This window comes from Mauremys reevesii, linkage group 3 (genome assembly GCF_016161935.1).
Source record: "Mauremys reevesii isolate NIE-2019 linkage group 3, ASM1616193v1, whole genome shotgun sequence".
NCBI classification, from domain to species: Eukaryota; Metazoa; Chordata; order Testudines; family Geoemydidae; genus Mauremys; species Mauremys reevesii.
The window spans coordinates 164,450,291-164,466,804 of NC_052625.1; the positions used below are offsets into that span (position 1 = coordinate 164,450,291).

Consider the following 16,514-nt stretch of genomic DNA (forward strand, 5'->3'; position numbering starts at 1 on the left):
AGTGGGTTTATTTCCGATTTTTTTTATTCGACACTGGAATCCTCTACTGCTGGCATCACAAGTGATGTCATGCCAGCAGTCAGCTCAAATGTAAAGTTTAATTAAATAAATCTTTACCTTAAGACACAATTTTCACAGAAGAAAACAATTATCAGCATGGACTCTTTCAGAACACTGAACATACAGTTACAAATTACACTGCATGCAGAAATTCAGACTAACTTTATAAGCCTACATATATTATGGGCTGGAGAGTCCATCTAAATATAGTTTTAATAAATGGTATATGTTTTTCAAGATTACTGGCCTCCAATTTTAAGTCAAAGAGGATTGCATACATTTAAAAAATATGGCAGACAGTGAGACTGGTTCTTTGTGTAGATATTAATATACTAAGCAATCTATGCCATTGATTAGCTTTGCTAAAAGCATAATTTCATCTGTAGAATATACAAAGATAGTGTCATTTCAAGTGCTTATTTGTCCTAATAAGAAAATGAATATTAACTAGTAATCCTCGATAGAGTAGTTATTTTTGAATTTTAAGTTCTAAAAGTGTGGGGAGCTGTGCCAACTGCACTTACCATGTCCAACCTAACCTCGGATTTTAAACTAGTTTTGGAGCTTATTCCAAGCGCAGAAACGAAACTGAAAAACGTTAAAAGAACTTTTACAGCAAAAAGACTGCCAAACCCCTGAAGGCCAGTAAAAAGCCTAATGCGTAATTTAAATTCTGTTGAAAAAAGTCTCTTCAAGTTCAGATAAAAATGAATCAACAGTCTGAAAGTTAGACTCGTTCTTCTTAAAAGTCAGTTTACAGACTACCTGTGTATCTGCACGGCTGAAAGAACAACTGAATGACACCTGGCAATTCTCCACTTTTCCAAGATATGTCCAGGAGGAGGAAGTCTCCAGCCAATCAATATATATATCTCAGGAGCAAAATAAAAGGAAGGCAAGAAAGCCGCAAGCCAGCATTCATGGATGTAGGATGCGTCACAACCAAAGATAAGAGGCTGACCTTCCCTACATAGAGTGCAGTTGGGCCTAAAGCAGTAAAGTAGTCACCCATAGATAGATTATCAGCATCCTCTATGAAAAGGATAAGGCCTCATCTCTTACACTACCATGGGACTTCACTGTTTCCCAAGAAACAAGCTCCAAGATTATTTCTGTCTTGAAGACGACTTTTCAATCAACTCTGTAGACCATCTGGTGGTAAATTTGAATAAGTATAGCTAGATGGCTTATATTAAGTTTAAATTAAAAAAAAAAAAAAAGTTAACACTGGAAAGACAACCAAACTTCGGAAGAACCTAAATTAACATGTAAGAGATACTGCTAATATTGAACAGCAATTGTTGCCATCTGAGTCACATCTAAAGTTTTGCCCCCATAATTTGACTCCCATCCAGACACACACGAATCTCCAGCTCAAGTGGTACTTAGAACTCAAACTAGCTGGTCTGTTGGAGGGGGTGTGAGGCAGAGGGCTGGCTGGAGCTTGTATGCAGTGGAGATGCAGGAGTTCATTGTTATAAGTCACCACCAGTTAACCCAGTCACTGCGCTGCTAATCCAATCACTGTGCATTATGAATGCTGTTTTGCAGTATGGCAGCTTTCAATAAAACTAGGCTTGCTCAAGTGGAGAAACTTGAGTGTACTACCTCAAGTTAACTGTTGCAATGAAGCCTCTAAGAGTTTATAGTCTCCACTGATCCCAGACAATGACCTCTGAGCAGGACTATGTGGGAACAGTGAGAAATGACAGCTCAAGAGATTACCAGAAGACAGGCAACTGTCTCTTTAACCATGGTATAAACATCTGGAGGAAGTTATGCATTTGAAATAACTATGAAGCTTAACAGACAGGTATAAGTATGAAAAAAATTCAGTTGGAGTCTCACGAACTGTAGGATAGTCAGCAGCAGCTTTGTTTATAATAGAAAGCCAGTTACTATTACATAACTGAAGCCAGGATCTTTCAGCTACCCAGTGGCCTCACCATCAGCAAGTGAGCAAATCCTGCATTCTCACTACTTACTGGGATAGTAAGTGTGCAGAACAGAACAGGCTCTGACAAACACTGCTCCCCTCAATTTATTCTGGACCAAAAAAAAAAAAAATAGTACGGTAACTTTTTGAGGGCATGGACTGTCATTTAACTGTTTGCCTAGCAAAACAGGGCCTTGATCTAGCTGAGGCCTCTACCTACTACTGCTATGAGATACAAAACCCCAACAACTACTGGACCTCATCATAACCAGCTGACCTCATTTCTGCAGCAGAAATCAGCGGATGGCCAAAAGAACCAGTCGCCTTTTTGTACAATGAATCAAGTCTGTGGATGCCCCACAAAAAAAAAAAAAAAAAAAAAAAAAGTCATCTGACAATATTTACCACAGTGAAAAGGAGCCTGCTAGTGGTTTCTTTTGGAGAGGGCATCGGTCCAGGCAGAGGGATGGGGGGGGGGGGGGGGGCGCGTGGGTAAGGATTGTTTCCAAACATCCACCCCAAAATTTTACGGCTGAGTTAGAGTAGTGCTTTCATCTTTTGGGAGTCATTGCATAATTTTAAGACTTTGAATAATGCATGAAAGAATGTCATGCTTCTCGACAGCATGCAGTACATTCTATCTTTTCCTTAAGCTTCATATACATGTGCAACTCACACTAAAAGGAAGGGAAGGAGAAGAGCCAAATTTCAGGGCAAGAGAAAACACAGACCTACAGTTCATGATTCTAATTCTACTGGTACGCACGCTAAATGACATGCTTGACAAGACACATAAGAAATGCAGCATGTCCCCCTCTTCCCTCCAACGGATGCACTGAAGTCTGAGATACAAAATCAGCAAGGCAGAGAGGGAGGGAAAAAAAAAAAAAAAGAAGAGGCCAATGAAGAAAGAGAATGAATGGGATAACTGAAGCCTCACTAAGTTTGGCACTCCACCACCACCAATTTAGTTTTTGGCAGCTGTGCTCAAAAGGCGTGCCATCCCTGACCTACAATCAGGGATGGCCAGTTTTGAGTCCAGGACTATGCTGCTACAGCTCACTTTTGCAAAAACAGAGGAAAAAAAGCACCAGGGGTTATCCAGGCTTAAAAGTTCGCATGCTGCTGCAGCTCTGCTCACATGCCCTCTCTGTAATGCAACACATTGAAAAGGTTGCTTCGTTTTGTTTTCCTGTAGGCAAGGATTTACTTTTTCCTTTATGTGGACTAAGCAGCAGAAATAAAGATTAAAGAGCATCTGGTGCCACAGACATCGGATCACAGTGGGGGGGAGGGAGGGGAGCAACAATTTTATTTTAGCTGCTGCAGGGGAGGCCAGTGATCAAGTATTACAACTGCTGCTGCTGAGACTGCAATTAAACTGCCCTACCCCACATTAAGCAGGGCAAGACAGCCCCTCTTCTCACTAATGAATTTGTAGCATGCACCAATCTGCTAAAGCAATCCATGTTTTACAGTAAAACATAATGAACACTGTGTTTTGAGACATGTGCCCTCTTTCTTCCTCCATCTGAGATAAATGCCACTGCAACTGCCTCTCTACAGGACCGTAGGCAGGGGGCTCCCAAATTAAAATCAAAGGGAAAGAAATATTAAATCAAGAGGACCTCAAAGGAAATCCAGATTTTTGAAAGCATTTGTATTCTGCCACATTCGCAGAGGCACCAACAGGGAATTTACAGGCTCTGCAGAAGCTATCTAAACATTCACTTATGCTGAACTTGTTTTCTTCTTTCGTTGGCAGTTTCGGGATTTGTTTGTTTATAAATCCACTAAAAATACAAAATTATTTTCTTAATACCTCAACCAGCAAAAGGACAAAACAACATTTTAAATTAACATTGTGCACTAGTAACCTACTGCAATTTGGAGCAATCAGCACACAGTGTTCTTGTATACTTACACTATTATGTTAACATAATAACACAGTACAATTTCTCTGCAAGGCATCATTTATTTTAAACTGTCAGTGCAAGTGTGTATTACAGACTTTAAAAAGGGAGGGAGAGTGAGTGGAGACATTTATAAAATATAAATTTAGTATCATATATAACTTCAGTTAGGTCACAACAAAAACATTTTTTCAGTTCAATTATCTTCACAGAGCATATGCATGCTACTTGAATTTTGTGTAAGGGAATGCACAGAATGTATTGAAATTTGTTGTATAATCTGTATTTCTAGCCGGAAATACAAGTAAATTTAAAATTGCATTTGACATGAATGTTTCCAGGTGCTAGTTCTAGAACAGTATTTACAGCAAGAATCATTAAACACTACTGAGAGAAATGTAATTTGTGTTATAGTTTAACCTTAAACCCTTGTATATGCCATCACCACACTGCTAGTCACAATTGTTTTTATAATCCCATCAGTAGCATGTTGGACTATGTTCCACTGGATCTCTCTCCTCTCCTCCCCACATATGACAACTTCAAATGCCGCACATTTTTTCTACGAATTTAAAAAAATTCTATTTAGAAATATGTCATCATAACTGAGGATAATTATAATGCATAACATAAGGGGAGAAGCTAAGCTTCATCTTCCATATAACTAAATAGTATACAAGTGTCTCATATGCTAAAGAGAAGGAAAGACCTATGTTTAAAGAGTTTTCATAGCACTTTATCCTGAATGAGGAGGATTTTGATCAAGACATGCCACATACTTTATAAATACAGAGTCTACAGCTGGGTGAAATTTTTCAGACAAATAGTTTATTCGCCAAAAAATACAATTTTGGGTTGGCAAAAATCTATTCATATATTTGGCAAAAACCATTCACCAAATTCAACACAAACAAAAGAGAAAACATTTTTCCAAAAACATGTTTCAAAATGTGTTGACACTTTCAAAATGAAATACTTTGGAATTTCATTTAGAAACCATAATTTATTTTTAAATTTAGCTTAAATTTAAAAAAGAAAGAAGGTAAAAATGTCTAAAACCAAGTCAAAACTAAAAGAAAAAATATCATTTTGTAGCAAATGTTCAATTTGATCCAAGAAATTTGAATGTTTGGGGTTTTTAGTTCACCCACGAGTTTCGGGGGAGGAAAGAAAAAAAAGTTACTCATTCAGTTTAAAGGGACTCTACAAAGAGGTACTAAATATACTATAGAAGTTACAAAACATTTCAGTGGGACTTTACAGATTACTAAGGGAGAACACACACCACTTTGAATTTGTCTACACAAAGAATTGCACCAGTTTAACTAAAGGTGCGAACTTAATGTAATGCACACACCTATGCGGATACACATTTCATTTTAGGAGTGGCTATTTCGATTTAGCTTAAACCTGCTCTCAACAGGCTAAACTGAAATAAGCCACTCTAAAATGAATGAAGAGTATCCACACACAGGTTTGCATTGGTTTAAGCCACTCTAATTTTCTGTGTAAACAAGGCCTGTGCCAGTCTCTGTGGAAAACTCTCTTGAGCTAATGAAAAATTGGAACATCACAAGGATAAAAACTGAAAAGCCACATAGAGAAGTTATGGAATCTTTCCGTTACTTGCCAACATAACTGATCCCAAATACAAAGGTCACAGGTTGTCTGCAAAACAGGAAGAAAAGCTGAAATGTAATCCTCTATTCATTCCTTCAGTTTTAAAAGCTAGAAAAGACGACCCAGTTTTCTACCCCAAATCTATACAGAAGCATTTGTGTCACAGTTCATTGCATTAAATGTTGGAAGTAAAATGACAAGACGTGACTGCTGAACTGAAAATTTGCTAAAATTCTGAAGGACCTGCACTTCTGTCCAACCAGTTCAGCACTGATAGGATGTGTTCTTAAACATTCAGACTGGTTTGAATGAAACTTTGTAATAGGTCAAGTGCTGGAAAGTAAACAAGTTCATAAAAATGTGTATCGGTAGTTAAGGGCCAATACACAAAATTGGGAAATGCAACTCATTAGTTGACTGGAGACTTCTGTTCAGACTTGAAAGCTTTTAACTTTTGGTGTGTGCCTTTTCATGTTTGAGGAACATAAATATGTTTATGAAGTGAATCACACAGCATGTGTATTTACTTCCTTTCAGAAAAGCTTTCAGGGCTTACTCAATTTGTCTCTTATCCCATTAGCATCTTCAGATTTGGAGTGAAAGAGGAATTTAAGGAAAAAAAATGAAAATAATTCTAAAAAGCCCCTCCTCTTCAGTGAGGGTTAGTTTCTTTACCACAGCAAGTGATAGCTAATTCTAAATTAAGTTGAAAGAATAAAGAACTATTTCCACTCCCTCCAGTAGGTGAGGAAAGAAGGGATACGTTTAATGAAACCTGGTTTATAACGAAAAGGTTGTAAGTGACTAAGAACACTGTTGTGGCCATGTAGTGTCCTTTTCCAGTCAAAAATAAATATAGTCAGTCAAATACTGTATGTTAAAAAGAGGAACTCAGTGAGGACTTTAAATTCTTTTTCTTAACTCTTAGATGTTGATCAACCAAATCAACTTTTTCTTTTTAATCTTAACCCTATGAGTTATGGGAGATTGAACTACGTAAGGACTGGGTGAACAAAGAGCAGATATCTTCGTTTACACACAGGGAAGTTATGCTGTTCAGCTGGTTCTCAAGAAAGGTCTTCTCCAATCAAGATCAGATGCTATAAAACACTATAAGGATTTCTTAGGCGACCAATTACCAGAACATACAGTAGAGTGCATGTTAGAAACAAAGAACCTATAAATAAGCTAGTGACCATTGGGGAATAAATTCCATGACTACTTTTGTGTTTTAAATAATTTCAGTGGAGTAATGGAAGGCTACCACGACCAACCATCAAGTTGCCACCACTGATTTATATTCCTAGCATTCACCACCTGACACTGCTCTGACTCAGGAATAGGTGGGTGTTTTGCGGGGGAAATGCAGCATGATGGGCTGTAGGACAGAGAGAGAGAGAGACAGTGTGCCCCGTAGTCTATGATTTTCTATAGAAATCCTTGCAACACATTCAGAGCTTGTCTACGCACAAACTGGAGCTGAACTAACTAAAATTTAGTTTAATTCACATCTTTTGTTATTTCTATGTAAGTCTCTGTGTGGACACATTTCAAATTAAGAATGTCCTACTGTGATTTCACTTAAGCAGATTACAAAAGTGACTGTCGCCTTAGAGCAAAGCTTACAGAGGCCAAATTCTCATCCTTGCCGGAAGCAAAATGACAAAAAGTTTGTATACGGTGAGTGTGTAATTATTCCACCAACCTTCAGCCAAAGCATGGACCAGCCTTTCAGCACAGCCTCTAGACTGTAGCAGTGCATGACACCGAGATTTTGGCCAGTGTGTCCACGTATTTATATGAGCCTATGGCTACATCTCACTCCCTACACACTGCTTCCCTCCCACCTGTACTATCAATAGCAATGTTACAGAAACACCTACAGGCTCCAAGATCAGGGCCCCATCGTTCCAGGCACTGGACAAGCACAGTAACGCGCAAAATGTGTCCCACAGAACTGAATATTTAAACAGACAGGACTGGCAATGCGTGGGATGGTAAACAGAGAGACAGGAAATTACTTGCCCAGAGCCACACAACAGGTCCGTGGCAGAGCTAGGAATAGCACTCACTCAAAACTGCTGGACATCCAGTCCAGTGTTATAGCACTGGACTATATTGCTTCTTAAGGCCCTCTTCGTAGCCTCTCCACAGTCAGTCCTTCAGCATAACAGAATTACATCAGCTCTAATGCATGGCAGCAAAAGGCCTCAAAAGCTAAGGTGCAGACTTTGCCCTCTAATAAGGAAGTAGCAGGTGGCATGACGATTCTGTCTACAGAAGTGTAACTTCTTACTCTACTGACAACCTCTACAACTCTGAGCAGCACAATCAAAAACATTTCTGTCAAGTATGTCATTTACTTAGTTCCTTGAGAACTGCCTTAAGAAATCCCTTTAACCAATCCCAAGTTCAGACATTTTAACCAGGACATAAATGTTTGTGTGTTGTTGCAGAGTAAGTCACAGCATCAGTTCACGCTGTTGTCTGCAATGATTTCACTTGCACATTTCACATAATGAACTTTAAGGCATGTCGCAAGACCCCCTTACTTCCCACAGCTTTTCCTGGGCAGGCATAGTGAACGCAAGAACTGAGCAAGTGGAGTTTCAAACTGTGGACTAAGGAGGGTTTTGCTGAATTCAGGTCTTCGGGAGCCTTGTTTAAGAGTTGTTTGTTTTGTGTGTTAAAATGAGAATTTGTTTATAAAAATATTGTAATGTGTTTAGGGCACAATATAAAAATAAGATTTGTGACTATTTAGGTCCATATTGTCCCATCAGTTCATAAACAGACCTCACCGATAATTTCAATGACATCTTCTGCATAGAGACGGTTACAACATGCCCCTTTACCAATTCTTTGCAAAATTTGTGCCTTGCTCTTCTCTTAATATAAAGTGATGACTACAGCATCTTGTGTGCGATGTAAAGTTCCACTATATATATATATATACACACACACACACACACGCACACACACATATACACACACACTTAAGTTCTTACATTACCCTTCCAAGGCAGTTTTATTCCAAACAGCACAACCGTAAAAACATTTGCTGTAATGAAAGTTTTAGAGATGTGGTGTCTGATCTCAACAGATTAGAAGAGCACAATAAAACACACTTCATTGTTGTTGTTATTTCTTATATCTATTCAGACACTACCCCTAGCTGAGTCCATTTACCAGAAGTTGTTAATGACACACAGTAGAACAATGGAGAAAAAAAGTCTATAGGACACTACAAAGGCAGTCTAATAAAATGTGTTTATATACTTCTGATAAGCCAAGCAGCATAAGGATAGATATCATGACAGACAGTTTCCATAAACTGTATGAATTGGACACACATACAGTACTTCTAAAAACCCATGCACAAACTTCAGACAAGATTGCAACCTTTCTCAAGTACATCTTTTTACCTACCAAGATTTATTTTTAACTCTGATTCTTGCTGTATTGCAACCCCAGCACACCTGTTCTTATTCATCAGCTATTTTCTATACCTGGGGGACTCCCAATATGCTGAGTAGAGAAGGATTTATACGCCATCATTAAGCAGGCTGAATGCAAAAGATCTCATAGGGAATAGATAGAAAAAATATTGTATCAATCACCTGACAGACATCAACAATACTGTTCAGGAAAGAAGTTACGATTGCAAGAAGTGCATGGATCATTCTGCCTCTATCATTTATAGCACCGAGCGATTTTACATTTATACAGAGCCTTAGGTCTCAATAGGATCTACTACCCCATCATGCACTCTCACTGCATCCCTGAAATAAGGCCCTGTCTGAGGCAGAGTAACAGCAGTTACAGTAAGCAATGAGAGCACAGTACAATGCACAAGGAAGGAGTTGAGAGGGAGAAAATGTTGGTCAGATAGCCATACTCTGACAAAGAGTCATAGGGTGTTCAGTCCACACACAGCAGATGACACTTTAAGAGAGGTCCTATCCAAAAAGCAAGGTGAGTGAGGTAAAGTTTTGTTGGACCAACTTCTGTTGGTGAGAGAGACAAGTTTTCGTGCTAAACAGAGCTCTTCTGAGCTCAAAAGCTTGCCTCTCTCACCATCAGAAGTTGGTCCAATAAAAGATATTACCTCAGCCATCTTGTCCTTCTAATATCCTGGGATCGACACAGCTACAACAAACACTGCATACCTGAAAGGCCTCACACAAGCTTGAGTTGTGTGGAACTAGATTTATCTACCTCATAAGGATGGAGAGTTGAGTCAGGCATGCCAAGATTCAAACCTGTTGTTCCAGGGAGTCTAATTATTTCAAAAGATGATACTTGGACCAATAAAGCATTCCCTTCAGTTAGAAACACTTCTTCTAGTTTCACTATGCAAAGTCACGCCTTACCATTTCATAATTACTCTTATTACAAAAGAGTCAAAAAACAATCATAGCTCCTGTAACAAAACTTGTTTAAAAAAAATCATTTATTTTTCAGAGAATGAATTATACTCCCCTGATTCCAGAAAAATAATACTGGACACCTCTGAAAGTTCCACCTTTCTGGTTTATCCGTTTCTGTTCAGCTACATAGGCTGTTTTAACTGAATTCTGAGTTAACCGAAGTTCAGCCACCTATTAAATTCAGTTTCCAGTTAAGCATGTTTCATTTCCAGTGTTAGATTTTCACCACTGCAATTCACTAGGATCCAAAGTTTGCATCTGAGAATGCTAAAAAAAAAAAAAGCAGCAGCACACCATCACCCACAAACAACTAAACACACCCACAATTTACCAACTGGCTAATCCTCTTCCCATCCTTAAACCTTTCACAAAGTTTTTTTTTACACAGTTACTCATTTAAATTACTCTGAACAAAAATGCTCCTGTGACACTCATGGTAGCAACACCTAATGTTTCACAACAGATTAGTAGCAAGTTTTAATTTGTTAGAAGTTGTACAGGAAATGTTGTCAAACATGACAAACTATGCCAGCAAAGTACTACACAGAAAGTTCTGGTGAATGCTTTCTGTAAATAAAGCAGAACATTGATGACCTAGCAGAGTTCATACCAACAGGAAGAGCAAATCTATAGTGCAACAAAATAAGAATCAAGCATATTCAGTTTCCAGAAGCAGAATACAAGAAAGGAAAGATCATCATCATCATGGGAAAAAAAGATAATTTGTCAGCCCTACAGATTGTATCTAGCCAGGTTTTTTTAATATGCCAAAGTGTACTTATAACTCAGCAGCACAAAGACAGATGTGAATAGATGTCATTGACATTCACATCAGCAAGCTTCAGGCCTTTAATCCCCCCAGTTCTCCCACAGCAAGTACTGTACTACTTCCACACCACTAGGAGTTTGAAATATTCTTTCTTAAAGGCCACACCACTCTGAGCCATGGTGAAACACTAAAAACTAATCCGACATTATGATTTTCTTCTGCTACTAGTGTTACCAAAATCAGTATTTTGCATCTGAAGAAGTGGGTATTCACCCACGAAAGCTCATGCTGCAGAACGTCTGTTAGTCTATAAGGTGCCACAGGATTCTTTGTTGCTTTTACAAAATCAGTATATAGTTTGCTAATCCAGTTGCATTATAATACATTAAATGGGCATTATCAAGCAAGCCTAGGCCCAGAATTTAGAACCAACATCAATAAAAATATTGCTATTGCTTTAAAAAGCTTAAACGAAGATAGTTGGCTTAAACATAAATGGACAGTGACAACTCATTTAAGAGTGTTTTACATGTAACACCTAACCTCCTCATAGCTGTAAAATGCAGTCTGTTTACGTTGTAGTGTATACAGACATCCATCCAACGAAGTGGGTATTCACCCACGAAAGCTCAGGCTCCAATACGTCTGTTAGTCTATAAGGTGCCACAGGACTCTTTGCTGCTTTTAGTAATTCAAATATAAATCAAGTTACTCCTTTTGTTTATTTGGATCTGTCACTTCTTTTCAGATAGAGTAGAGTGTTATTTAAACCCACAATATTAGCATGTAGTATCTTAAAATCACTTAACTCATGTTCTGACACTAACAAGATCTGAAATGGAGTGCCCCTTTAGACATTTGTGACAGAATGTGAATGAAAGCCAGAGATCCAAACTGATTGGTTTATTTACTGCAGACCTGAGAAAAGTACCAGAAGTAAACAAACACTGGTGGTGTAAACTAATCCATTTTTTTAATTTCCCCTCCACTTGCAATTATCTAGGGTGCTATCAGTAATAGTAATTAACTTTTAAAAAATAAAACTTTATTGTGTCCCTTTAGACAAATAATAGTTGATTGCAGACAGTGCTGTTGACTTAAGACTATATTAATTCTGACAAGCTTTCCTCTTCTAGGCCAAAGAAAGTTGAACGGATCTTATGATCTTTTGCGTTTTTATTTTTAATGGAGGGCGAAGGGAGTTGTTTGTTTTTTAGATGACACCCTCGCTAGGCAAACATTGCTATCACAAGTTTGTTCTTGTTTAATTGGTGAACTGCACCAAGTCACACCAGAGGTTAAACACGTTTATTGGGTCATTAGTACTAACAGCTGTAGCAAATACTCTACGAGGGTGAACACCAAGCTAAGGCAGCAGCAGCAGCTACCCTTCTTTCCCCACCCCGAGCGGTTTCTCCTTGGGGGCTGGTAGGGGAGGCGCTGCACTGTTTCAGGTGGATCGCGCTAATGTGAGGAGGGAGGGGAACGCACCCACCACCACTGACCCGCATGGCTCGCACGCTGCTGCAAGCCTTGGGGGGGACACGCTGTACTTGAAACACCAGCTGTGCGAGTGGCTTTGGATTCAAGGTGGAGTCCAGTACATCCGCTTCTGCCTTACGGCTTGCCTGTTCCAGCAGGCAGCTGGCTCTCGAGTGGATGGAGCGGCAGGTTTTCAGAGGAGCTGGCCCTGGGCACAGCCTTGGGGGGGTTAACTGGCCTTTCCTGAGCTGCCGCCCCCCACCCACGCCCCTTTCCAAACACCTCCCGGAGCCTGGCTTGTGACAGCTCATGGAGACATGAGCATGAGCACGAGCACTTCTCCCCGCTCAGCCTCAGCAGGTGCCGAGGGAGGTTATCCAGCCCCCGGGCTCCTGCCGGGGCTGCTCACCTGGTGCAGCCCCTCACGGGGAGGCGGCTACAGCCACGCCACAAAGCCGACACCTGTAACCCTAGACTGGAGCAGGCTGTAACAATGGAGGGGGCGGAGCCCCAGCCCAGGCAGATGAGCCCGGCTGGGCAATTTAATCCCTGGACCTTGCCTTGCTCCCCGAGGCGCCCCCGCTCACCTTGGGCAGCTCGCGGAGCTGATTGGCGTCCAGCAGGAGCTCCTCCAGGCTGCGGCTGTAGCGGTAGATCTCCTCGGGCACCGAGAGCAGCGAGCAGTGCCGCTTATCGATGGACTCCACATGACGGTTGCACCGCCACAGGGGGATGCAATGAAACATAGCAGCAGCCAGCGCCGCCCACGAGGGGTCCGGCCGCTGCAGGGCTGGCAGGATCGCCTCTCCCTGCCGCCGCCGCCGCCTTCCCCGGATACTGCCGGCCGCGCCAAGAGCGGGACTGGGAGCGCACCCAGCAGCCCGGCCGGCTCTGACGCTCCTTCCTCAGCAGCCGCGCCGGGCTGCGAGCCCCCCTAGCACCCTCCGCTGGCGCCTGGTTCCAAAGCGTCCGCCCCCTCCCTCCTAGCAACCCCCGCCGGGTTCCAAAGCGCCCCCGTCGCCAGCAGCCCACTACGGGCTCCAAAGCTTCCTCCCGCCTGCTCCTCCTCTTCCCACTGCGAGTCCCAGCAGAGGCAGCAAGACCGCAACAGGAACCAGCATCCAACACGCTGCGGGAGAAGGAGGAAACTCTTCCCCCTAGACCAGTCCCAGAAAGCCCAAGGAGCAGGAGCAGCGGGGGAAGCCCTTCTTATGGCCTCCTGTGGGGACCCTGCTCTGCAATCACTTGTATCTCGTTAGCACGGGTCCCTGGGCGCTCTGCTCTTCTCTCCCTCCTTTCATTCCTCTTCCTGACCCGGAACACTCGCTCTCCCCCTCCCTCTCGTTCCAGGCTGACATCATCACTCCCTGATCCCTCCCCCTCTCCCTTCCTGACTCTAGTATCTGACCCCGAGGCTCTGGGACACCAATCCAGAGCACCTCTTCTGCTGCTCCTTGCTGCAGCAACAACATGAGGCAAGAGGCAACGGGAGTACTGTATCCTTCAAAGTTTCCTGCCCATTAAGAAACGGGATAAACTTTCCCACCGTACCAACAAAACAAAACAAGCTGAATGTGGGGTTACACACCCTGGGGGGATGGGAAGAATCTGATGGATTATTGATTGGATGATTAAAATGAAGGGTTTTGTAAATATAGACAGTAAAATCCCATAAACAGAAGTTTGTACAAACACTAATATTGCTTTGGAATTGTATTTTTTCCACTCTATCTCTGCTTTTAATAGGTGATGGAGTCTGACTGTGCTCTTCAGTGTCTGAAACCTTGTCCATAGAAAGGAGCATTGTCACTACACCATTTGATATTGTTAGAAAGTGGAAAGAGTGTAATCACAGCTCTTGTCACAAAGTCTGGTCTTTCAAACACTTACACGGGTGGAACTATTCATCTGAGGAAAGTTATGTTCATAGCTTTTTGCAGGATCATGCCGCAGTTAGGCAAAACCTTGTCTTCCTGTGTACCTCAGCACATGCAAACACTGCTTTATAACAAATCTTGTCATACTACACTAGCCAATGCCTTAAACATATAACAAAATAATAAATAAATAGTAGCTCCATGTTGCACGCAGTCCATAATAAGGCTCACTTAGGCCCCAACCTTGCTAACACTTTTGCAACATGCTTAACTTTATTACTCATAAGAACATAAGGATGGCTATTCTGGGTCAGACCAAAGGTCCATCTAGCCCAGTATCCTCTCTTCCAACTGGCCAATGCCAGGTGCCCTAGAGGGAATGAGCAGAACAGGTAATCATCAAGTGATCCATACCCTATCACCCATTCCCAGCTTCTGGCCAACAGGGGCGGCTCCTGGCCCCAGCACGCCAAGCGCGTGCTTGGGGCGGCAAGCCATGGGGGGCGCTCTGCCGGCGCCGCGAGGGCAGCAGGCAGGCTGCCTTGGCGTCTTGCCTGCGGAGGGTCCGCTGGTCCCGCAGCTTCGGCAGACCTCCCGCAGGCACGCTGCAGGAGGTCTTCCGAAGCCGCGGGACCAGCAGATCCTCCGCAAGCAAGCCACCGAAGGCAGCCTGCCTGCCGTGCTTGGGGCGGCAAAATACCTAGAGCCGCCCCTGCTGGCAAACAGTCTACGGACACCAGGGGACTCACTTGTATAAAGTTATGCACTTATTTAAGTGTATGTGGAATCAGCCCTCATACAGGACAGGACGAGTAGAACTTTTTCCGGGTGGTACTAATTTATACTGCTACTATTGCAATGTAATATATAATTTAGAGAAGTATCTAATAAAAGTATTTTAGAAGGTACATAATAGTATTCTAACACAGAGATTCTCAACCTTTTTCCTTGAGCCTCCCCCCCACCCCCGCCCTCCCAATATGTTATAAAAACTCCACGGCCAGCTGTGCCACAACAACTGTTTTACTGCATATAAAATCCAGAGCCGGCATTAGGGAGTAGTAAGCAGGGCAATTGCCTGGGCCTCAAGCCACAGGGGGCTCTGCAAAGCTAAGTTGCTCAGGCTTCGGCTTCAGTCCCAGGCGACAGAGCTTGGGGCCCCGGGCTTCAGCCCTGCATGACATGGCTTCGGCTTTCTGCACTAGGCCCCAGCAAGTCTAACACTGGCCCTGCTTGGTGGAACCCTGAAACCTACTTACGGCCCCCTGGTTGAGAACTGCTGTTTAACATATTTAACATAATCCAGCAGGTGAGTAACTTTATACTTGTGACTAGTCCCACTGAACTGCAGGGACTATTTATAGGTGTAAGGATTTGCAGAATCAAGTATAGTAATGTTAATTTGCATCTTCATTCAGATATTACAGTACAAACTATAGTGTGTGAATAAAGAGACGAATTAATTTGGCCAGCTGAATTTACCTGGCTTAACCATAGAGTTGGCCAGAGAGGTCTAAGCTTCCTTCTCTGAGATGCTTTGATTCTTTTAAGAGCAAGATTGTGTGAAGACTGTATACATTTTCTTACATTACATTCTTCAAAATATATTGTTGAAGCAATTAAAAAAGAAAATGTTATAACAATTTTTATGCACCTTACAAACTAAAATTATTATAGCATAAAAACAAACCAATGTGCTGTGCTGAAGACTTTCCAAAATAAGGTTTTCAACCCATTTGAAAAAAGGCTAATTCTAAGGTCAAGAGGGTTAGCGGAGGCAAACATACAAACAATACTCCATCTGTTACTACAAACTTCATTCCTTCATGCCTTTGACAGTGGGATGGCTACAGAGCTTTACTGAGATAACTCAGTCTCAAAGATCTTGTTTCTTGGGTTTCCTTATCCCATTCTTGGACTCTACATAACTGTGTATGACTTGATTAGGAAAATAACTATTTAACATTAGAACTTGTTAATATGTTATTAATAATTATAAAAGTTGGAAAATGGAAAATATATTTTTGGAAGGGGGCTGAATCCAATATTGTCTTTTTTTCTTTCCCCTTTTCTAAAATCTTGAATAATTCTTATTTGATAGTAAGAATATTGAAAGTCTTTTAAAAATCTAATGTATTATTTCTCACATTAGATCAACGGCTAAATCTCACAAGTTCAATTTGTCTGATTTCTAAGTTTGCAATTATCTAATGATTTTTTTTAAATGTGCCCTGACATTTTAGGATTTTGTACGCTGCTAACAGTTAACTAGCCTACAAAATATTAAATAAATACCTGAAATGTTTCCTGCTTTGTTACAAACACCTCAAGACACATCGGTCTGGAACCAGAAATATAATTTGTTTTTACATGTATCCAGTGTTTAAAAAAAAAAATGCAGGCCCTGAATATATCTGAAGAAACTGC

The 16,514-nt window shown here is 41.4% G+C and overlaps 1 protein-coding gene across 1 annotated transcript in view; it reads right to left on the bottom strand.

The window, feature by feature from the left end:
* Window positions 1–13,551, bottom strand: part of LRRC1 (leucine rich repeat containing 1) — a 112,208-nt gene extending 98,657 nt beyond the window's left edge. The window contains exon 1 of the mRNA XM_039532289.1: window positions 12,798–13,551. Within this exon, the coding sequence (XP_039388223.1) occupies window positions 12,798–12,956 (159 nt within the window). The 5' untranslated portion in view covers window positions 12,957–13,551. The remainder of the gene's footprint in view (window positions 1–12,797) is intronic.
* Between the last annotated feature and the right edge of the window lie 2,963 nt (window positions 13,552–16,514).